At 35.2% G+C, this 25,874-nt stretch overlaps 1 protein-coding gene across 5 annotated transcripts in view; it reads right to left on the reverse strand.

Moving 5' to 3' along the window:
* The window catches only part of TMEM245 (transmembrane protein 245), a 114,653-nt gene that overhangs the window by 14,542 nt on the left and 74,237 nt on the right, over positions 1-25,874 (reverse strand). For 2 of the 5 annotated variants that reach the window (XM_074196764.1, XM_074196763.1), the window contains 2 exons: positions 18,589-18,711; positions 15,192-15,337 (listed from right to left, as the gene is read on the reverse strand). In XM_074196764.1, the coding sequence (XP_074052865.1) occupies positions 15,192-15,337; positions 18,589-18,711 (269 nt within the window). Of the gene's footprint in view, positions 1-8,370; positions 10,456-15,191; positions 15,338-18,588; positions 18,712-25,874 lie in introns of those variants that run through there. The other 3 variants (XR_012470789.1, XR_012470788.1, XM_074196765.1) reach the window with 3 other exon arrangements.

Below are 25,874 nucleotides of genomic sequence, written 5' to 3' on the forward strand. Positions count from 1 at the left end.
GTCAAGGAGTTGGAAGAGATTTTTTGTGTGAAAGAAACAGCTTGAAGACTAATAGCTTATTTGTAGTGTAGGTAGTACAGCAAAAAAATAAAACCGCAAAAAGGAAGAAAAGTCATATTGTGAAGGTATTTAAATGCCAGAGGATCTTATATTTGAGCATGAATGTAATAGGGAGTCACTGGTATTTTATGAGGCCTGAACTTTAGGAAGATCATCACTTTGGTTGCTGATTGGAAGATGGATTGAAGTGGGAAGAACCTTTAAGAACTCCAACCTAAATACAGCAGGGGATGGAGTCTGATTTGGGAACTAAGTCCCAAATTAGGAACTAAATTAGAGAGATCAGCAAATCAAAGAAAACACTCAAGAGTATCAAAAACCTATTGCAAAGTTAAAAATCCCCCAAAAGAGTAACTATAATGACTGAAAACAGAGACTAAGGGAAAAATGGATTTTTCTAGAAGAATTTAATTCATTCAGTTGTTTCAATCATGTTTGACTCTTTCCATTTGGGGTTTTCCTGATGGATGAGAATAGGGAAATTATGGGACCTGAGCAGCAGGTGAACTTCAATGAAGAAAGGCATCAACACAGGAGAAATGAGGTAATAATAAAAGGGAAAACAAGTCTGTCTGATATTCCTGAGCAATGGGAAAGAAATAAACCAATTCCCAACCTTCCCCTCCAAATATAGCACACCAACTCCTTAATTGCTTAAGTAACTTGGTGTAAAGGTTAACTGATCTTAACAATAGATCTTGGGTCCATAACATTTTCCTGATGGAGAACAACTTATAGGAAATGCCATTATGTAATGAAAAGAACAGCAGATCTAAAAATGAACTGGACACCTGTTAGTTCATCTCTTTTGCCACTAATTGTGACCTTAGAAAAATGACTTTATCTTTCTGGGCCGAAGTTTCTTCATTCAGAAAAAAGAAAGGATTGTACCAGATCAGAAGTCGACAATATATTTTATTTTAAAAGGTAAAAAATCATTCTTAGCTTATAGGTTGTACACTGACCTAGATGCTCTTTGATCTCTTTAGCAGCAAGACTCTATGTATAAATATTCATCTGTGACTGATAGCTGGATAGGGTGGGGTGATGGTGGTAGTAGTTGGAATAGGGGTTGGAAGAATCTGTGACCTTAGGAGAAATGTTCGCCTCAATTTTTAGAAGTCAGGATCTTTGTTAATAACAAACTATGAGCAACAGTTCTATGTGAATTGACTTTATTACTGTTATGTTAAAAAATAAAAAACCAAATAGGAACTATATAATTTTATGTATATTCATAGAACTGGAGAATTATGAACTTCAGAAGTAATCTAGTCCAACTTCTTACTTAATGAATTAATTCTCTTTATAATTTCCTTGAAAAATGATCAACAAAGCACTGCTTGAACAATGTGACGGGGAACATAATAATGATGTTTTTGTCCTTCAAGATCGAAGAAGACTACGACATCAGGGAAGTGATGCCATGACAAGCATATGAATTGGATTTGAGTGAGGAGGGGCTGTGCTAAGTCACTCCCACTTTCTTCTCCTGAGTCACCTGGGTCACATATGAATCAGGATGACTGGAGATGGTCCTAGATGCAGGGCAATCAGGATAAAGTGACTTGTCCAAGGTTACTCAGTTAGCAAATGTCAAGTATCTGAAGTTGGATTCAAACTCCTGTCCTCCTGACTCCAAGTCCAGTGTTCTATCCACTGTCACCTAGCTGCCCTTGATGGAGAACAAAAGGCACTGAATTTTGGTCTAGATGACGATTTACATTCTTCTCCTAGCCCTATTTTTGACTTCCAAACCATGACTTCTCTACTATTGGCTCATATTGGATCTCACCTTGGATAACTTACCACCCTCATAGCCCATTCATTCATCATGGAATATCCTTGTATAAGGCCTGCCTCCTCTCTCCCACCAGTGAATTCCTCCTGGAGCATCCACTTTGTGAGGCTGGCCCAGCCAGCCAGCCCATCTTCATTCTTCTCCCTGACTTCCTCTGAACTTCACAATCATCTACGTCTCCTCCCCATTGGTTTCTTTTTACTTTTTGTCTTCCTCCATTAGAATTTAAGGATGATGAGGGTAGTGACTGTTATTCTTTTTTGCTTGTATCTGTCTCTCCAGTGCTTGGCACTTAAAATAAATAAAAAGACTTTCTAGGTCTTAGGCAATATGCCAGGTCCTGGGGATACAATGAAAGGCAAAAACCGGTTCCAACCTTGAAGGAGCTCACATTTTAATGAAGGAGTTTATATGGAAATAATCTGACTTGTATAAGATAAATACAGAACGGATGAGGGGAAGGCATTAGCAGCTAGGGGGATGAAGGAGGATCTACCAGGAAAGGTTTCCACAGAAAGTAGAATATCTCTGATACAGGGAAAATTCTTCCTTATACTGAATAAAAACTTGTCTCCTTGTAATAGGAACCTTACTACTTCATTTAATTTGAGGATATATGCAAATTCAACTGAAATCTATCTCACTTATCTTACTGTTCCTTGTTAGCCTTCCTGCTGCAGTATGCTTGCAATGATGACTTCCTAGCAAGGAGTGTTAAAAACATCATTCAGGGAATAGACTATCAGAAAAGGCAGGTTAAGTAGAGTAGGTTGAGAGATAACATATGGAAAAGTTGAGTATTCACAGAAAGTTTAAAAACTTAAAGAAAGGTTCCTAGCTCAACATTAGGTAGACCTTGTACAGTGGATTTAAGTGAGGACATGTAAAAGAAATGCACAAGTCAATAAAAAGTAGATGGGTTGTGATCTAAACTGTTGGAGAGATACCCACATCAAAGGGATCATGGAACTCAAGAATACTGAATAATGAATGAGATGAAAGACAAATTTATTTTCTTTAGAAAAAATACTTATGATACTTTAATAGTCTATTTACATTCCTTTTAGCACTATCAAGTGGTTAAGAATCTATTATATTTACTAACCTGATTATTTTAAAATAATTTCACTTAATTTTCCTATATTTGTACTATTTTATCACTGCTAGTAGAGAAACTTGTCCCAGTGAACTGATATTTATTTTCTTGCTGCTTTAAACCTGTTGTTTCCATTTCAATTTATGTAAACTATACTCAGTAGATATTAAATTTCCTGAGTTTTTAAAAGTATGTTTAATTTGCTCTAAACAGAAAGCAAAAAACCTTATATCCTGAACAACTATTCTAAATATATAATAAAAACTAATGAAGCACACACAAATGGGAAAAAAAAACCCCACACAAACAATAATTTCTCAAGTGAAAATGTCTTAACAACAACATTTATATTATGTAATATGTTTTTCTTGTAAGCTTAAAAAGGTACAGTATAAATATTAACCAGGATATTATACAATGTTTTAATTTGATTCATGTAAGCAAATTCCCCCTGCCAACGAAACCCCAAAACTACAATAACTTTAAGCCACAGCCATACCCGTGTGCATGCACTCATGTGAAAATATCACACATACTAAATTGCACTACAGCCGTGACAACATGCAACTTAGTAATGTGCAATATCTCCACCAGAGCAAGCAAAATGAGAACATCAGGGAAGAGGGGTATGGTATGCATATTTGCATGCTTCTAGGGAAAAGGAAAATGGCTCAGGGAAAGATGTACATGCCACTAACTCAGTGAGATCCATGAACTCAAAATCAAATCTCATCTTCATTCACCCAGCAAACTGACAATTAAAAAAATTAGAAAAATTAAAAATCTAATATTCAATGAGATTAGTGAATATATAAAATAACTATGTACTTCTGAATGGAAAGCTTAAATATGGGGAAACTTTCAATGTCTGTTCATGCAATTAATTCTCAATAATAATCCATTTCACTTAAATTATTATTGGGTTACAAATAATTCAAATTTTTCTACTTTACAGAAGCTTTAAAATGAATAACTGTTATATACATCTGATATTACATTTTTTTTCTGATATATTCTAAAGGCAAATTGTATAATGGAGAAATTACAATGGTAATTATCTACACGACATTTTTAAAGTCTTATTTCAAGAGTTCATCTTTCCCAACTTAAAATGATGCACCATGCAGGCTTTCATGAAGGAAAATTAGATTTCTCTTGAAAAGAGATCTTCTCACTATCTTGGCCACAAACGAGTTGTCAATGGTATGAAAGAAGGTACTTCAGTAGAATTCTCAATCTTCATATAATTTTCCTGTTATATCTTTTTCATAACCAGTGAAAACATTAACTGTTAAAATGATCTTTAATTATAATTCTGAGATTACACAAACTTTGAGATGCTCAGACTTAAAAAAACAACTAAAAATTATCATTAGACCCCCCCAAATTTTCCAATTCCATCTGCATAACAAAATTTAAGGAAATACAATTGGTAACATTTTAAATGTTTATTAAACCTAATCAACACACAAAAAGGATTTTTTTTCTTGTCATGATTCATGGCTTGGATTTGTAGGCTAGCAATGTTAAACTTCATACTGGGTATATATTATTGTATCAGCAAGTTAGGCTTAAATTATTTAACTGTTGATCATATTGCAATATTAAATGGAAAAGGGAATATCTAAAAAGCTCACTTGTTCCTTGTTCCTTACCTGAGGGAAGTCTCTGGAAAAACAGGATAAACATGGAATTCACCAGAGAATTTATGCACTAAAAACTTACATAGGTTCATTTTTAAGAATAATGAAAAACATTTTAAAACTAGGTTTGATATTAGCACAGCATATTATAGTTTTAATTAAGCCAAAATTTTAGTAATTGCTATTAACTGTAAATTTTAGTTTAGTGAGTAGGAAAATATTTGGTCTCTAAATTTTCAAGATGATGCTTAAATATGCTATTTCATGTCACCAAAATGACCAAATATCTTTGACAAATAAAAAACCAGAAAATATTGTATGTATCTGAAATCTTGCTTTTAAGATTCTTATATAGAATATACATTTCAGTGACATGCAGTGAGCATGATTTCTCTAAATATTTAATGTTTGTATTGTGCCTTATATCATTATTCCATTTATCTGAATTCTACCTTTTATATCAAGGTCTATAAGGATACTTTTTCCATGAAAGTTTTAGTTCCATTCTTTTCATCTATTCAATTTCTATTCTTCCTTTAAAGCACAATTCAAATTCTATCTTCTTTGTGAAGCCATTTGTAAATCTTCTTACTGATAATGCTTTTGGGGGGGGGTAGGGTTGCAAGGCAATAGGGTTAAATGACATGCCCCAAGTCACACAGTTAGGTAATTATTAAGTGTCTGAGTCTGCATTTGAATTCAGGTCCTCGGCTCCAGAATGGTGCTCTATCCACTGTGCAACCCAGCTACCCCTGGTAATGCTTTTCTTCTGAGAAACAGAGATAGTACTTTTCTTCTGTGAGACCTTCTAATGCATTCTTCATGAGACATACCTTGCATTATTATAACTGCTTACATGTATATATGGACTATAGGTTCAATGGGGGCAGGGACTATGTTTTATTTAAACTTGCATTTCTTCCATAACATCATAGTGTTCTGCAAACAATTAGTGGTAAATAAATGTCTGTTGAATGAATCTCTCACAATGAAATCATTCATCACAAAGTTCTGTGGAGAATACAAAAAATGTAACAGACATAATAATCTCTTGCCCTTTGGGAGCTTCTAATCTAGTGGAGGAGATGAGTCATGCATATATAATTACAACACAAAGCAAGACATAACTGTTTCATGAGAGCTACAGAAAATAAGTTATTATAGGTGTTCAGTATAGAGAAGGATTATATATGGATGAGATGATCATGGAAAGTTTTAAGTTGATTTTTAACAGCCAAGAGATATAGACTGAGCAAAGGAAAGGAGGCAAGAAATTTCCAAGAATGATCCAATTTTGCTAATTATAAGGACTCTTAATAAGGAACACTAGGAAATAAAGCTGGAAATACAGGTTAGGGTTAGACTATCAAGGGCTTTGACCATCAGGATAAGAAGTTTAGATTTTATCTGGTAGATAATGGGGAATCAAATGAGTGGAAGCTACTTAGTTTTTATTTTTGTATTCTTATTTGTGGCAGGGAAGTAATGTTTTAAGTTTTAAGTTAAAACTGAAGAAATCTTGGAGAGCACTGATTTTAACTTCTTTATTTTAATAAGAAAGTTCTGAGGCTGGAGAAGAAAACTAATTTGCCAAAGTTACCTTGCTAGTTAAAGGCAAAGCAGAGCCAGAACCCAAATCTCTGAACTCCTAAGCCAAAGCTCTTTCCCCATTATTTCCCCAAAGATTAACACAGTGACAGTGTGAAGGATAAATAGGAATTGGCAGAAACTTGAGTTGAATAACTTTTATATTCCAGAGATGAAGCAATAAAATGTCTGACCTGGAAGGAAGGGTAATGGGAATGGAAAGGAAGAGGCTTATATGAGAGAATACAGGGCTCATTCACAAAAGCATGAAACATTAGAGTTAGCAGAGACTTTGTAAGAGATCTCATTTAGCTCCCCATTTCCCTCTGAAGGAATGCACCCTACAACAAACATCTTTGATTTGATGGCTGGACATGTGGAGCAAGAAAGAGGGAAGGATAAAAATTAGTTTGGGGGAGATTAAGAAGGGTCACTCATTGAGTAATGGCTGATACTCCAGCCCTGGGCTTTCTCAGAGGCCCTCCTCTCCTGGAACATAGTGGGTAAAAACCAATTGACATGTATAGGAGCCCTAACTACTACCTCAGTTTCCAAGTCAGTTTGAGACCTGTCAGTTCTCCATTACCAAGCTGTGTCTTGGCTGGTGGGAGAGAGGTTGATGGTAATAGCCCATCTCATGTGAGAAAGAGAACCCATTCTACCTTATACCCTGTATACAGAAAAACCAAACAAACCCAGACCAGTGTATCACCTCTTCATGACCACTAAATACCCAGTTACTTGGGGGGAACATTCAGACTTTGGCAATCCTAGATCTTTAAGGTCTACATGTAGACACTTGCTTGCTCAGGAACCTACTGCCACATGGAGAAGCATGACCTTTTTCATTTTGCTTTACCAAACCAATGAATAAAAGTGCATCAGTACTCCATAAATACACTGTCCACATTTCAACTTTTGCCATCAATGTCTCACCCAGGACCAAGACGTCGCATTTCAGGTCCAAGCAGGAGGAAAGTGGTTTCATCTTTCACTATTTTGGCATAAAGCAAAAAAAAAAAAAAAAAAGAAATAAGAAAGAGAGGGAGGGAGGGAGGAAGGGTCTGTGGAAGAAAGGAGGGAAGAAATCCTTGCATTGAATAAGTATTAAATCCCAGATGATCTGAATATTAAGGGCTTACTAAAGCAAGATCCCATGCCCTGTTATCTTTAACCCTTTATTCATTTGTTTTTGGAGAGAGGATAGCATTTCACTCCTTTGCCATCACAAGTCTCTAGGGTATGAGATCCTCAGTCTTCTGGCTAGTCTTACGACTAGCAAACTCCCATATTCTTTGTCCTTTATACCTGTTACGGAGAGGCAAAATTATCTTTCCCCTCTATCGCTTCTGTGCTTGCTTTCTCTCAACCCTATTCTATTTTTAACAAACTCCCCTTCATCACCTCTCTCCCTTTTATTCTTTATCTTGCTTATAAAGAATCTATCTCTGAAAGATGCTACCTCCCTTAGCACACGATGTGCTCTCATGTCACTGACACCCTGGGAAAAGAGGAATAGTGGCATGCTCCTCATTGTCAATGTCCAGTGCACTTATTTCTAATACTATCATTTCTCTTGAAATTTCCCTGTTTGGATCCTTACTGGATCTTATTAGCCTCTGGGTCACTCTCATCCTTTTCCCTGCCAAGTCTAGAATCTGGCTTACAGAATTTCTCCCTATCCTAATTGCTAAAGTTATATATAATAAACTCCCAGTTTATTAACCATTCATCTGTGAACCTGAACTCTGACATTCCCCTCTCTGATCATGTCATGTCCTCTCTCTCTCATTTCTCCTAAATCTATTCTCATTCCTTACACGATTTCTTGCCCCTCCATTCCTATGCTCTTACCTCTTCTTCTCTGTGTCATAATAGAGGCTTACTTTACTCCCTTCAGGCTCAACCCTCAGACAATCAGGAAAATTATACTGTCTTCCTTCTCTTGAACCCCCTTCCTCTAGGTTTCCAGAGTTCTTGTCCTAGGTCCTCTTCCCACTCAATGCTCTCTGTCAGTAATCTAGTCAAGCTAGCTCCCATAGGTAAACTAGCAACTTTAAGAATATGACTGTTAGAACTATATATATATAAATATATATACATATATATACATATATGTGTGTGTATATATATATATATATATATATATATATATATATATATATATATATATATATCAAGCTTCAATTCAGTTTCCAATTGGGCATTTCAAAAGGGATCTTCTGGGGATATCTCAAATTCAACATGTCTAAAACAACTCATCTTTCTTTAAATGTTAGCTTTAATTATTTTTAAAGCACCATGTCTCTTTTGGGGGGGGGGGCGGGGGTGGTTGCAAGGTAATGGGCTTAAGTGACCTGCCCAAGGTCCCACAACTAGGTAATTATTAAGGGTCTGAGGTCAAATTTGAACTCAGGTACTCCTGACTCCAGGTCTGGTGCTCTATCCGTTGTACCACCTAGCCACCCCCACAATGACTTTTAAAAATCTTTTCTCACATCCAAATTCTCTCCTCCATATCCCCTTTCCTATCCAATGAAAAGGCTAGAAAAACAAAACCTATTACAAATAGGTAGAGTCAGGAAAAATAAATTTCCATCCAGTCATTGCCCAATCCCACCTTACCCCCCCCCCCAAGGCAAGAAAAAATATGCTTCTTTCTGTACTCTTGAGTCCATCAATTCTCTATCTGGAGGTAAAAAGTATGTTTCAATATGAATTCTCTCAAACTGTGGTGGAGTATTATATTGATCAAAGTTACTAAGTAGTTCAGAGATGATTATCTCCACAATATTACTAGTTCTGTGTAGACTGTTCTCCTGGTTCTGCTCACTTTACTTTGTATTGTTTTCTCAGGTTTTTCTCAAACTATTCTCTACATTATTTCTAACAGTACCATAGTATTCCACCTCAATTATATACCACAACTTGTTCAGCCTTTTCCCAAATGATAAGCATTCCCTCAGTTTCCAGCTCATTGCCACCGTAAGAATAACGTACTCTAAATATATATATATATATATATTTTTTTGTGCATGAGTCCTTTTCCTCAATTTGCTCTCTCTGGGGAATAGCCCCAATACAGTACTGTTACATCCAAGAGTAGCACAGATCATGCATTTTGGGCATATAAATTCATTAGGTCTTCCTCTAAACTCTTCCCCTCTTTCAAACTTCCTTAGTTCTGTTAAAGGCAGCAACATCCTTCCAGTTTCTCAGACTAATAAACTTGGCATTGCTCTTGACTCCTCACTCTCTTACTCCACACATCTTATCAGTTGCCAAATCTTGTTATTTCTACATTTATAACATTTTTCATATCCAGTTCCTTCTTTCTATTTAGTTAGCTACTGCCTTGGTTTACCTCCACCACTTTTACCTAGATGATTATAATCTTGGCTCAAATCACATTCTAGTCTATCCTACACACTTCTGTCAATAATTTCCCTTAATTCTGATGAAACGCCTACTCAATCCACTTTGGAGGTTTCTTATTGCCTCCAAAATAAAAGATAAACTCTTTGAACTAGCTTGAAAAGCACAAAACACCCTACCTAATCAACATATTTTTTCTACCTCACTGGATATCCTTTGCAGAGTTTCAGTCTGCAGTCCAGTCAAGTTCCTTACTTACAAGCACTCCACCCCCAGCCTTTGCGTTGTCATCTTGAGCAACCTCCATGCCTGGAATGTAATCCTTCCTTCCTCTGTCTTTAATATAGTGCTCAGATACCATCTTCTGCATGATCCTGGAATAGCTAGTGCTCCTTTCTCCCAAAGTTGAGAATACTCTGTGTATGGATAATATATTCACTTATTAATTTTATACTAGTCAGTCTATAAGCATTTATTAGGCACCTACTATACACCAGAAGTTCTGCTAAGTGCTGGGGATACAAAAGAAGGCAAAGGCAATTCTTGCCTTCAAGAGGCATGTGATTTAATGGGGTTGCTCTAACCTGCTTATTCCATTAGAATGTTAGCTCAGTGTGTAGAGAGATGGTTTCTTTTTTTGACCTGTATCCTGAGTAGCTGGCCAAAGGCCTAGCCCACAGAAAGGTGGTTCATCTACATTTGACACACTGAATGCTTTGTCTCCTCCGCCTGTGAGTATCTACACTTTTTACCTTGGAATTCATGGTGACTTCCTCCCACCCATTTTCTCTTACCTGCTTTGTATGCTGCTCAACGGTGCTGGATGAAGTCCCAGAATGGTGCAGAGTGAATCTACTGCAAATTGAGGTCACCGGGTCTCAGTCAGACCCTCACTGCGACACAAGGAAGGTTCTGTAATGAACTGGCTGATTCATTCATCCCCCAACTCTCAGGTCTGACCATACCACTTCTACATCAGCCCCTTCCCTTTCAGCAGAAAGCCTCTTCTCTACTCTGCACCTCCCCTATTCTCTTCTTTTAGTCTAGAAGGCAGAGATGGTTCCTTGTTATAAACCATACCAAAATAAGGAAGGGTAGCTCTCTTTTCTTATGCCCTAGAGTTCAACTCCTATGTCCACAGTGTCTGGAACATTTGCCCCCTTCTCTATATTCACATAATCACTACCTATTATTAATAGTGCAATAACTGGTGAACAAATGCCCAATGGAAGAATACTTCCTGTAGCTTCTCAGAACTGAACAAAATTCAGTCTATCAATTTTTTTATTTGCCTAAGGACTATCTGTGAGTGCTACTTCCTCTTAGTTATCCTTCCTTGTTTTGGTATGATTTATCAACACCAAAATTATTTAATTTTTTTTTGGCAATGTTCATTCATTTATCACTGGGCAAGGAGCTCATGTTCCTCATATCTGGAGTACCAGAAGGCAAACTGCAACTTCTTGATCTAAAAACTGATTCTTAGCATCCTTCTACATTGTCAGTGTCATCACAGAAGTGGGTAACTCTAAATAGCTGTCCACTAATACTTCACAATGGTAATGATGTGACCCTGAGTCCTCAGATTATATTCCAGTGCAACACATGCTAAGGTTGGTCTTACAGAATTGGAAAGACATTAAGTATAGTCAAGCTAATTATGGAAAGGCAGATCCTTAGCAGGTGGAGTAGTCACCTAGTGATAATTTTCTCCACCCCGCCTCCCCCCATGGCAACTCAGGCAACCAAGAAAAACAGTAGAGGTAACTAATATTATTAATGATATACAAAAAGTCACTCACTGAAACATATACTTTTGGAATGTAACAACAGTATAATGAATAGAGGAAACATTTCACTAAAATTATTTGTGAAGCTCAATAAATTTTTTTGTTACATAAATATGAAAAATCAAATCAGATGGATGTAAAGTATCAACCTCTGGTTAGCTTCTCTCTGTGGTGGGGAGCTTTCTGGCTTACCCTGATTAGAGGGATAAGGGTATAAAATTTAAGCATTTGGGCTAAAGAGGTTTTCAATTTCAACTCCTGCAAGAATTAACAGAAATAGTGACAACATATAAAAAATTTAGCTGAGCAGCATAATAAAAGGACAATTTGCCAAGGATCAGTTATGCAAAGAGTTGAAAAAAACTTGATTTAAGCTTGATTCTTTCAAACTTGAGCCCTGACACTAAGGAGTCAAATTAGAAATATTTATACCAATTTGTCTTCTCCCAAACATTGTGAAGGAAAATCATGATCAAATTACTAACAAAACATATAGTAAGGATATCTTAGTAGAGAGCCAAGGTAATTGTATACACTTTATTCGCTTAATATATTCCAGAGTGGCTACAATGTGAAGTGCCAAAGAGAAGATTTTTGTAATATGGTTTCTATCATCCAATGGCTCATTGTGTCACACATAAACTCTTGTTACAAAAAGACAATGGATTTGTGCAACTACTGGGCAGGTTTGATGGCACAGTGTGACCTTTTCATTTCACTCACAGTCAGGTGTCATGAACTGGTCGGGTTATCCTAAGGGTTGCTATAGACACTAGTGAAGAAATTAGATGTCTTTTTCTTATTTGTAACTAATGCATCATTCTTGTAATATTGCACTTCTTTCCAACCAATCCTTCTCCCTCATTTCTTGTGGGCAAGAGTTGGGGGAGATCAAAACACTTTCAGTTACTTTTAAAATCTTGCACTTTCACAAATTGTTTCAAGAATGGCTTTACCTTTCCAGCTCTACTCATCCCTTGGTGAAGCCTTTTCTGACCTCTATTTACTCCAATAGATGTCATCCCTTTCACAACACTGTATATCTTTATCAATGAACCTCGACCATTATGTAATCTTATCTCTCATACTAAATTGCAAATTCTTTGAGAGCAAGAACCATGTCTCTTCATTCTGTACTCCCCATTGTGACCAGCACAGACTTTAAGTGCTCAGTCTCACTGTAGTTTAATCACACACAAATACCAAGCTTGCAAGTCCTGGCCCCTTCTTCTCAGTCTATTCCACCTGGCCTGATAACTGAATCTTTCTACAATATGTATGTCTTCTATCTATTTCTTCACTGGCCTATTTCCCTACATGAAACTGCTACTTAGGCAAACTACTCTATTTACTGTCCCCAAGACATGCTTTGTATTCCCACACCTCCGTGCCTTTGTTCATGTTGTTCTTCCACTTTGAAAGGATCTCTTGCTCTCTTTGCTTATCTAAGCACTAACTTTTCTTCGAGTTCCAATACAAGTTTTAGTCTGCTTAGGCATTACTTAACCACATTAAAGTCCACTGGTCTCTCTTCTCTGAACTCCAATAGCATTTAATAACGATATTGCTCATTTGGTATTCAGGATTGTCTATCTTACATTTTTATTTCTCTTTTCTACTTAAATCCCATCTCCCTCTCTGCTCCAAGGGCAGAGGATATTATACAAAAATGCTATTGTAAATTATCTGTTGTTGATATAGATAGAGAAATCATGACCATTATATTTTTAGATACATCATAATAAAATATGAATTTGAATGGCCTCAAGTGTAATAAATGGTCAAAAGTAAACATATTAAAAATGCTAGATGGTTGTTTGTGCAAAACTGAAAACAATGTATGAATTATAACAGGAACTAAACTGATCAATTCGTTACTTTTTTTAAAAAGCAAACTTGTTAGTTTAACAAAGTATGATGTAACCCCCCCCCCAAAAAAAAACCCCCAAACAAACAAGGTATGACGCCTGCTATAATTAACTCTGGTCAAAATTTACAAATACCAATGTCCATTTCTATGTTCTTATAACTGAAAGAGGGATGGGGAAAATTTACAGAAGGTTTAGGGAGAGCAAAAAAGATAACCAGAGAGATGAAAAATAGAACTAAGAAGGAGTTAAAACTATTGAGATTATCTAGGTTGAAGAAAATTCTGAGAGGTGACCAATAGTAACTATTATAGTGAAGATAATGGGCTATCTGTTCCCTTCCTATTAAAAAAATTAGAAATTAGAGAAAGAGGAATTAAGATATTAGAAGGCATTTCTGACAATAAGAGAAATACAAAAATTTTTGAAATTTTATATTACATTTATTTCAATTTTTTGAGTTTTTCCCTATAGTCAAGATGGAAAAGGGAAAATGAGACAAAAGCTACGGGTTGATAAATTCAGAGCTTATTGAATGACCAGATTAAAAACTATAGACACAAATGGTGAATGACACTTTAGGAGAAAGTCTGAAAAGAGGTTTCCTTGACTCTGCAACCTTTTCAAAATCAATGGTTCAGATAAGCATTAATGGCATATTTATCATATATACAGAGTACATGAAGTAAGGATGAATAATTAATAAACTGATGACAAAAATATCGAGAGCATAGAAGACAGGGCTGAATCTGATGGAATTGAAAAGTGATAAATATCAATTTATTTAAACAGGTTCAAATAAGTCATGTTAAAAGCATTGGAGAATTTAAAAGCTAATGTAATCTGGTCATGTATTAATAAGAAAGATATCATGTACAAGATGAGGGTGGTAATATCCTCATTCTTCACTACCCTGGTCAGACCACAACTGGAGTACTATGTTCAGTTGTAGGCACCCATTTTAGGAATAATATTACAAACTGGAAAGTATCCAAAAGAGGAGAATCAGGATGGTGAAGAAGATCATACTGTGTGAAGATAAGCACTGTGTGAAGGTACTGCAGTTCTTTATCATGGAGAAGAAAAAGCTTAAGGTGAAGAAAATCAGAGAAGAAAAGACTTAAGAAAAATCTTAATGCTATTTTTAAATAGTTGAAGGATTGGAAAAGGAGGTAAACTTGCTCTATTTGGCTTCAGAAGGCACAAAAGAGAAAAGGGTGGAAGTAGCAGAGAGAAAGATTTGAGCATAATATAAAGAAATTTTTTTCTTTAAAATTATAGCTAGTTGAAAAATCCTTTATGTAAGGGGTCTTGGAGTCCCTTCCAACTCTGAGATTCCATGAAGTGGGTTATTAAAGAATGTTATGGTACTTATTTCTGCAATCCTTTAAAGACAGGATAGATTCTAATATGTCTATCAGAACTTAAGACAAAAGAATATACTAGATGACCTGTTTAGATCCCTTAACTGAAGTTCCATGAAGGCAGGGACTGCTTAACCAAATTTTTTTCAAGAAGCTAGGGCATATTTTTGTACTTAATAGGCACTTATTGTTTGTTGCAATGAATTCTTACCTCATAAATGGTTAAACAATAGGCCTTCCCCTCTTTGGGTACTATTTGCTTACTAGAAATATAGTTTTATTTTATTGTTAGACAAATATTAGAAAAATGTAATATCCTTCTAAATACATAATGCTCCCCATTTTTTTCATTATTAATGGCAGAAGCAGCTAATCCCTTGACTAATTAATATCAAATCTAGGAGAAAAATGAATTGTGCCAAACTTTTTTTTCATTGAAAGTTTGCATTTTTCATTGCACCGCTAAATTGAATGACTTTATAGATATAGCATATAACTGCATATTGGGGATTCTCAATAAAGAATATCAACAAAAGATAAAATAAAAAAGGAGTTCCAAATGATTAGTTTTTGAATGTAATGAGAAAATCAGGCATTGCTTTCCTACCTTATGGCTTCTTCCACAGACTGACCAACTATGTTAGATGAAGGGCCCGGCTGAGACAGTGGTGTTAGACTAATTACCCATTTCACTGGTTTATAATATTCATCACTGGAACTTAATAAATAAAACAGTGTGGTCAAGAAAATCACCTGTAAAACAAATCAGAGTTTATGAAGACAATATGATAATGACATGAAAATAAACATACTTCTAAAGTGAGTTAGAAAATATCTATGATGTAATAGCTATTTAAAATCATATGCTCTAAAAGATTTTTGGAACATTTTAATGAACTCCTTTCTCCTTTCTTTCAGAGCTATTAAAGAAAAAAATATAAAACCTTTCCAAATCTCAAATTTTGTTATTCTTTAAATTAAAACAGTTATGGACTTCATATCACTCATCTATCAAACTGAAAAAGATGGAAATTGTCCATTTTGGAAGAGCTACGTAGGAAAAGAGGCACAATAATATGTTTTGGATGAAGCTGGCATAATTTTAGAAAACTATTTAGAATCATATAAGGCATAGTCCCTAAAAAGATCAATGGAAAAAGAAAAGGTCTAACATATCTCAAAATAGTCATAGCAACACTTCTAGTGATAAAAACTAGAAATGAAGTGGTATGCCTACTGATTGGGGATTGGCTGAAATGGTGGTATATGAATCATGAATGTAATAGAAGATAATTATACCTTAAAAAACTAAATATGAGGAATTTATAGACACTGGGGACACCTGCATAAAATGATTAAGAATGAAGAAAGTAGAACCAAAAGTACAAATGTAATCCATTAAATACTATATATGAAGACAATACTAAATGATAGACTCCAGATCAAATAGGATGACCAAAATTTTAAAATATTTTTACTGATGATTTTTGTCTTTCCATCATATTCATTCTGGGTAACTACTCTCTGCTCAGCAGATAAAATCTATCTCATGAAATCAAGAAAAACAAATTAAGTAAATTGTTTTTCTTTTTTATAGGGGATTATTCAGTCTCAATGGGGGAAGGGTTGAAATAGGATTGGATCTTTTTTAATGATTACGAGATAAAGAAAATTTATATCAACAAAAAATTTTTAAATGGAAAAAATAAGCTAAACTATTTGATTAAGTGATAGATTCACACAAAATATATAACATTTTTGTTCAAGTGGTCCCACATTTCTGCTATGAAAATGGAGGAATATTTACTTACCTATTCTCCAGGAACGTCTAGAATAATCCAAATTGATGTTTAAAACACACTTAGTGTTACTTTCTGGTTTTTGTTTCTTTGTAGGAGGTATTATAATTGGTGGGATAGGATGAAGTTGTTAGGAAGCTTGTCATATTAAGTCAAGTTAGGAAGATTATGATATTAAAAAAATTAATCAATGGAGAGAGAGAGAGAGAGAGAGAGAGAGAGAGAGAGAGAGAGAGAGAGAGACAGAGGAAAGGTAAAGCAAAGGAAACTGGGTTTTTTTGAGGCAATTTCATGAATTGGCCCTAAGACCAATTTTCAGAATAAGGTTTATAAACTAGTCCAGCTATAAATCTTTTCTATTCAGGTTCTGATACCTCTAGCAAATGTTGTATCCTGGTATAACCTCAAATAAGACATTTCTGAGTGATCTCAACTAACTTGGCCTCTTTACCTACTTGGAACTTTTTGAATATTCTACTTTTCTATGACTCCTAGGAATACTAACCAGATCATGCACTGTTCTGTGGTTTAGATTAATAGAAAAAGAAAAGATAGATATTTTTTCCTAAATTGACTAGCAAGTGTCACCAACAGCTGCCCACTTGTGGCTCTGTCTCCATGGCCCCTTACCCAGGCCCAGAGGCACTGTCCCACCTACATAGCAGAAGCAGCCAGGTACCAGAGTCATTTTCTTCTCCTTAGTTTATACATTCAAAGACTTTGTTTTACTGTACATGGTACTACTAACTATATAATCTTCTTTAAATTCTTTCTTCCCTGGGTTCATGTGATACTAGAGGAAAGAAAACTAGCCCTAGAGTCAAAACACTGATGTTCAAGACTGACCTTAATTAATACTTAACCAGATATAAACTTTAGACAAGTTCCTTTAGTCTCTGTAAACATCAGTTCTTCCAATTGCAAATGGAAATAATAATTATACTACCTGTTTCAAAAACTTTAGTGAGGAAAATGCTTGGTCAATTTGCATCTGTCTTCCAAAACTCCTAATGTGAATCCTTCATTTGGACAAAAAGTCTCCTCACAACACTCCCTTCCAATCAGCCTATAGTCTCTCTCTCCCCTCTACAACCCACCCTACATATCACTGTCAGATTAAGTCAGTTGTGCTATTCCCTTGCCTCAGAACTCCAAAACTCAAAGAACATGTTGCAATTTATTTCCTGAGTGATGCTGAGTAAGTTTAATCTACTTCCCTTGACTGGCTTTAGTTCTTTATCTGTAAAATGAGAGGACTGACTATATGGTCTTTCAGATCCCTCCTGGCTCAAAAGTTATGGTCCTAAGATACTCTTCAGCTTAACAACCAGTATTCTCCACAATGTGACTCTAGTTTTATTTCCTACTATTGCTTTAAAGTTTCAGAGAAATTGCCCTATTCATCAATCTCTGAATAAATTTTGTGCTGGCTTATCTTTATCGAGGATTGTTCCTTCATCCTGTCAAAATCCTAAGCATTCTTTCTTTTTAATTAAAATTTTTTTTTGTTTTTTTTTTGCAAGGCAAATGGGGTTAAGTGGCTTGCCCAAGGCCACACAGCAAGGTAATTATTAAGTGTCTGAGGCTGGATTTGAACTCAGTTACTCCTGACTCCAGGGCTGGTGCTCTATCCACTATGCCACCTAGCTGCCCCTCTATCTCTATTGTTGATGAGCAGATCATGCAGACCTTCTGAGTCCTTTCCCCCATTTGTTTTCATAATCACCTGGATATTAATATTAGTTCTTTTTTAGTTATTAAAGGCTATGTAAATGGGAGTATTAATAATGATAAGTTTTACTAATTTGTTCTATAACACTTTCCGTTAAAATTCAGAGTTTTCTAAATATTTGAATAATATCCTAAAAAATTCAGGCAAATAATAGATTTCTTTGTTTCTTTTTTTTTTTTGTGCAAGGCAATGGGGTTAAGTGGCTTTCCCAAGGCCACACAGCTAGGTAATATAATAATAGATTTCAAAAGAAATTTTGAAAGGCCAATGTATGGTTAAATCTGTACTTCAATATTTCATACTAAAAGAACTAAAACTTGATGGCTTCTTCCTTTTTAAATTTTAGTAAGGTAGAAAAGTAGAGAAAATGAAAAGAATGCATCTTCTAAAAAATAAACATGTCTTTGGAAAGAAAAAGAAAGTCAAAAGAAGAGTAGTATAGACTTAAAAGGAGGTGGTGGGAACATACATACCAAAGATAGCACAAAATTGAGGAGGGCTGTCCCACTATAGAAAAGAATAGTCAGTAATGTTGTAACTGTGGTAAAAAGCAGGCTCACATTTCGACTCATCACTATCCACAGAGATTCTAGGATCTGGAAAGCAGAGAATAAAATGTCTGAATTCAGTTAGCAAAAAATTTATGAAGTATGTCATAAAACAGGTATTGTGGTTGTACATGGCATGAATGTACACGCACGCGCACACACATGTGCACACACACACACACACACACACACACACACACTAAAGCAAAGTAATCTGAAAGGGAAAGGCATTTGCCAGCAGATTTTCATTGCTTTTAGCATGTCCTAGACCAAATAATGTACAGAAAAAAGCAGTAGTTAAGAGATGCTGCCAATCAAAAGCTTTACACCATACAGAAATTGGCTCCAAAACACCACTTCTAAATCATAATTACAATATTATCAATAATATATTAACCATAGTTTAAATAAAATTAACCAATAAGGAGGAAGAATATTTTCAAGAGAAATATTTTAGCAAACTGATAAACCTATAAAATCAATCAATTACTATCTGAATCAATGACACAAAGGCATAAATTATTATACATAAAAAAGATAGGGGTGGCTAGGTGGCGCAGTGGATAAAACACCAGCCCTGGAGTCAGGAGTACCTGGGTTCAAATCCGGTCTCAGACACTTAATAATTACCTAGCTGTGTGGCCTTGGGCAAGCCACTTAACCCCATTTGCCTTGTAAAAAAAAAACAAGGATATAGCAATAAGGGGCAACTAGGTAGAGTAGTGGATTAGAGGAAGGGACCTGGAGACAGGAAGGCCTGAGTTCAAATCTCACATCAGATACTTAATAGCTATGTGACCCTGGCCACATTACTGAATACTGTTTGCCTCAATTTTCTCATCTGGAAAATATGTTTGAAAAGAAATGGCCATTGTAGTATCTTTGCAAGAAAAGACCAGAGTGGGTCATGAAGAATCAAAAATGACTGAAACAATGACAACAATCAAAATAACAAAACATATGGAAATGTAAATTAAAACTTGAAAACAAATCTACTGGTATCAGCCTAATTCTCAGATTCAGGATCTTGGAATCGTGTATTCACTATCTAAAAATTAGACCATGTTAAATTAAATTAAATACCATCATTAAATACCATCAATACTCTCTCTGCTTCAATTAGAATAAAGAGTACAAAAAAGGGAGAGCTTATGAGAAAAAATGGCTGGTTATTGAAAGCACTGAACAAGGGAAACAAAAACTCTTCGACCTACTGGTAGGTAACCTGTAGTTTGCAACATTCCAGAGTATCATGTTCCAACAGATTTTCATTATTTTCAGAGTTTCATTTGCCTGGACCAAATAATCTACAGAAAGAACAGTATACAAGGAATGTTGCCTTAAAAGGACACAAAGCCAGACTCCAGTTTCACACCATGCAGAATAGATTGTGGAATATCAAAGACCTGGAAGGTTTGGAAAATGGACAGGTGTTTCCCAAAGCTCCTAATGAGTAATGAAACTCCTAGAAGAAAGAAGATAATACATTTGTTTCTTTACCTTGTCTACAACTATTCCACTGAAAATTTTATATTGTATAACTTTATATAGAAACTATCCAAAATCTTACATTTATCCTAAAATACTTAAGCTTTTTACAGTGAAATTTCATACAAAAAAGTGTGTGGGGTGAAAACAAGTCAGGGTTACCAAATTGATCAAACTTCTCAGTTGCACATAATAGAATTAATCAAGTTAAAAAGGATTAATGAAAGCATCTTTCTAGTAAATAGCAGAAGAGATATAAAAAAAGTGTTTTCTGTGTATGAGGAAACCACAGCACTCTAGAAGTGTCTAAAATTTTTTTCTGCTATAGTGTTCAAAAAAGGAAAAATTCAGCCCTTTAAAGAAGAATTTCTAAAAAAGAATTCAGGTTGAAGAACTTTCAGACCCTGTGAAGCGGACTAAAAAATGTTGAAATTGCATGCACACAGAAGACAAAAATCCTATTAAGAGGGCTTTTTGATGGTGAGAGGTAAAAGGAAAGGTTTTTCTCGTCATTTAAAAAAACATTTTTTTAAACATAAAAGACATAACTATTACATATAATACTAGGTGATGTGATGAAAAAAATCTCTGCTCTCAAACTATATTACAATTTGTAATGTCATTAAGTGCACAAAACAGGTCAAACAAAAATGGATGAGAGATGGGGAAGGAATAGACATTATTTTTAGCCATGGGTTAATCATATTCTTTTTCTGATGTTGAAGCATTTGACAGTTTCAAAGACTCTGGTGATGAAACCTTTCTTTTCTAGATCTTCAAGAGCTGTAATTGTGTGTGTGTGTGTGTGTGTGTTTTTTTTTTTTTTAGTTTTTGCAAGGCAAATGGGGTTAAGTGGCTTGCCCAAGGCCACACAGCTAGGTAATTATTAAGTGTCTGAGGCCGAATTTGAACTCAGGTCCTCCTGACTCCAGGGCCAGCGCTCTATCCACTGCGCCACTTAGCTGCCCCAAGAGCTGTAATTGTTAAGAGGGGTTAGAAGAAGAGAAGAAGGAGGGGAGCTTTTTAGCTAATTTGCTCGGGGGGGGGGGGGGCGCAACTGGTCAGCAGTGGAGATGCTGGGCTTTTTCTCCAGAAGGGTTCCAGGCTGAAAGAATGGAGTCTAGTATTCCCAGGGCTCTTGGGCACAGGGTTCTGAGCTATCTCATCCAATGGGCCTGAGGGGAAGGGATGGTAAAGGTGGTAGCAGTAGTTTGATTTTTCTTTCCTTCAGGATATTATGCAGCTTGTAAAAAATAGTCTGGCCCAGCAGATTCTGAGTTAACCTTAGAGTCAGAAAGACTTGGGTTCAAATTCTGCCTCTAATACACAACTGGCTGTGTCAGTTCTCTGGTGAATTCTCTGAAGTTCTTGCTTACTGGAAGCATTTGCTTTGTTCTGGAAACTTCAACTTTGGGGCTGGTTCTTAAGGAATCCTAAGTTTAAAGTACAGTCTCAAAATTGCTTTTGAGATTACTTTAAAAGACAAATTAAATGTAATAGGTAAATTCTTTGTAAAATGTAGCGTTTTGCTCCCTACCTCAGAAACAAATAATTTCCTATTACTAGATCCTGATGCAAATATAACCTACAGGATGAAATCATAAGGATAGTTCTGTAGTAATAAATTGAGTAGTATTTGAGCCACAGGAGAGGATACGGAAATGAAATAAATATCTGATGTTATTGTTCTCAAAAAGGGTCATGCTGACATCAGGGAGATGATGCCATGATATGCATGTGACTTGAATTTAGGGGGAAGGCTGTGCAAAGTCACCAGCCTTTCTTAAATGTCTACTATAACTTGTCTCAATGAAGGAGACTCAGGGGGCATAATAATAAGATGTCCCAAAAGTCTTGGTGATTTCTGTCTTTCAAACTTTAATGAGTTAAAATTGCACTAAGACTTTTTAGACATCCTCTAACAGCTCCTGCTACTATAAGGATGAATGAGTACCTGGTGAGAGAGGGTGAGAAGCAGTGGTTTTAGCAGTCTGTCTTGTCTTAACAGACATCCAGAACACAATTCAAAAAATACCAGACCTTCCTTGGAAAATGATGGGTTTGGCTTTTTGTAACCATGAATTGTCTTGAATGATTAGTTTGTTAGACAGAAAATTATTTTCTTCCAAATCAGTAATAGATGCTATTTCCATCTACCTAAGTCTAAGTAATAAATTCAACCAGTCCTGAAAATCTCTAAAAGCAGGAATTCAGAGGCATCTTGGTCTCTCTTCTTTTCTTTGGAATACAAATTTTTTTTTTAGGTTTTTGCAAGTCAAACGTGGTTAAGTGGTTTGCCCAAGGCCACACAGCTAGGTAATTATTAAGTGTTTGAGACTGGATTTTAACCCAGGTACTCCTGACTCCAGGGCCGGTGCTTTATCCACTACACCACTTAGCCAAACCTCGGAATACGAATTTCAACACTTTGGCAAGAGTCATTGTCTAGAACCAGCATAAATGAGAAATCATATCATTGAAAAAAGGAGAATTATGTAATTATTAAGTGTAAAGAAAATCAATCCAGCTTGGGTTTGGTTCTTTTACTTATTAAGAGACTTACTGGCAACTCAATTACTTAAATTTTTATAGGAACCTCAATTACTTTCTCTGTAAAACATAAATAATACTTGCTGTTGACAAGAGTTTAACCCCAGCTATTGGATGTGGAGACAAAAACTATATTCAAAGCCAAAGAGAGTGGCTTAGTTTCTCCCTTGGTACTATCTCTGCAATTAAAGGCAGTGCCACCAGATGGTGGTGGTATTTTATTAGCATTCCATAATGAGAATTGATAACTGAAAAGGGTCAAAGACAAACCTTGAAAATAAGATTGTTTTAAATTAAATATATATTAAAATATTTAAAACAGTATGATTACAACAGAATTTTCTAAGAGCCAAAGACAATATCTTAGGAGTAAGAATTAGAGAAACTGAAATTAGATGGGTACTCTTGCAGGTACATAATTATCAACAATTTAATTGTAATTTAATTCACCCTGGAGTTGCATAAACAGGTAAACTTAAATATCAACTGAATGTTTCCACATATGAAGTAGAGCAAATAATGAGGATTGTATATGAAATTTTGAATTTTTATATGTAGTTTGCTTTTTCCCCCTTTTAAGTACATAATAAATTCCATGTTTTACTCAAAACTTTCCTGCTTGTCTATGTTTCCTTCTGAATTTCCTTCTATTCACTTTAAAAAATGCTTCAGAGGCAGGTAGGTAGGTGTACTGGTCCTGGAGTCAGGAGGACCTGAGTTCAAATTTGACTCCAGACACTTATTACTTAGCTGTGTGACCTTAGGCAAGTCACTTAATCCTACTGCCTTGCCAAAACAAAAAAATAAAATAAAAATAATTTAATAACTCTTCTTTGACAATATTGAGGAAGGTAAGAAACAAAAACCTCTTGTAACAATTAAGCATCATCAAGCAAAATAAATCTACACATTTGTTATGTCTGAAGATGTGTTTCTTTTTGCACCTTAAGATTAGAGTCATGGTTGATAATTTCATTCATCAAAAATTTTTTGTTTTTTGCCCCATTCATCAAATTTCTTAAGTGTTTCTTACTTGTTTCTTTAAAATCTTGTCATTATTATATAAATTACTGCCCTAGTTCTGTTCACTTCATTCATTCTTTATTAATACATAAAACTCTTTCCGGATTTCTCTGAAAAAGACCTTTTTTTTACCATTTTTTTAATAGGGTGATACTTGCCCATTATATTATATATCATAATTTTTCAGTCATTCCCTGATCAATGGGCACCTCCTTAGTATCTGGTTCTTTGCTATAACAAATAGAGCCACCACAAATATTTTTTTTGTATCTATGGGCTTTTTTATTTTTTAGAATATTGACCTAGCAATCGTATTGCTAGGCCAATTGTTCTGATTAGAACTTATTTTCTTTGGTCGTAAATTATATTTTCATTCAGACAGGCAAAATTCCTTCATGGGCTGCCTTGATGGAGGATAGCATGGTAAAAAGAAAAGTGCTACATTTCAAGTCAGGAAACTTAGTTTTAAATCCTGTTTCTGAATACGTTTATAGATATGAGCAATGTGGGAATCTGATTTGCCTGACAATATATATTGGTTACAAGGGTTTTTACTCTTTCCCCTAAATTTTTGGGTAGAAAGGACTGAGGAAAGAACTGACTGATAACTGCTCTTTTGCAGAAGGAATCAGTTATGCAGGAAAGTTCTGTTTTGCATTTATAATATAGCTAGTACCACTTATATAGCACTTTAAGATTTGCAAATATATACTTAAGACACAAGAAATCTATATTTAATAAAGGTTCCCAGTTTCATATACAATTCTCTTTTTCTTTTCTTCAGAAATACTTATTTTATTTGGTATTTTTAAAACTCAGAATAAAAAAGGAAAAAGAAAACCAAATAATATTCTTATTTTAATATTCTTCAAATCTGTGTCTATGGGAAAATCACTTACCATCCCTAGGTTTCAATTTCCTTATCTGTAAAATGAGAGACCAGACGATCTAGGAGGCCCCTTCTACTTCTAGCTCTGTAATTCTATAACCTCTTATTTACCTCAAGGGCTAAAATAGGCTAATGTTCTTCTTTCCCCTTCCTTTTTTACTTTTGGTGCATGACTCAAGAGAAAGCTTAAAACACATCATCATCTGAAAAAGGGTAAACCATCACTTGTACAAAAATATTTATAGCAGCCCTGATTGTAGTGGCAAAGAATTGGAAATCAAGTAAATGTCCTTCAATTGGGGAATGATTAGCAAACTGTGGTATATGTATGTCATGGAACACTATTGCTCTATTAGAAACCAGGAGGGATGGAAATTCAGGGAAGCCTGGAGGGATTTGCATGAATTGATGCCGAGTGAGATGAGCAGAACCAGAAAAACACTGTATACCCTAACAGCAACATGGGGGTGATGTTCAACCTTGAAGGACTCGCTCATTCCATCAGTGCAATAATCAGGGAAAATTTGGGGCTGTCTGCAATGGAGAATACCATCTGTATCCAGATAAAGAACTGTGGAGTTTGAACAAAGACCAAGGACTATTACCTTTAATTTAGGAAAAAAAAAAAAAACCTGATTATCTTATTGTCTGATCTTGTTATCTCTTATACTTTATGTTTCTTCCTTAAGGATATGATTTCTCTCTCATCACATTCAATTTGGATCAATGTATACCATGGAAACAATGTAAAGACTAACAGAATGCCTTTTGTGGGTGGAGGGAAGTAAGATTAGGGAAAAAATTGTAAAACTCAAAATAGATAAAATCTTTATAATTCAAAAAAGAAAAAACACATCATCATCATCATCATCATCATCATCATCATCATCATCATGCACTCACACCCCAACTGATTATTTTAGAAAATTTTTTAAAAGGTATCACAACTTTTTCTTTGGAATGTCAAACAAATGACTGAATAAATAGAATTCTGAAACTTTAAACAATTTTGTTCTGATGATTCATTTCATTACAGGGAGGTGTATTTGATGATGTGTCTCCTAATAGATCACTGGTATAGGGTTATCATTAACCCTCTAAAAGAATAAGCAATCAGATCTACCAAAAATATCTGATCCCTCTTCAAGTGTTTACTAGGTGCGTTCTGATGAGTTTGAAGACATTCATTGCTTCAAATCTCTACAGAACAAATAGAAAGAATAGCACTATGATGCATATGCTAAGATGACTCCCAAAATTT

Source organism: Macrotis lagotis, chromosome 8 (genome assembly GCF_037893015.1).
Source record: "Macrotis lagotis isolate mMagLag1 chromosome 8, bilby.v1.9.chrom.fasta, whole genome shotgun sequence".
Taxonomy (NCBI): Eukaryota; Metazoa; Chordata; class Mammalia; order Peramelemorphia; family Peramelidae; genus Macrotis; species Macrotis lagotis.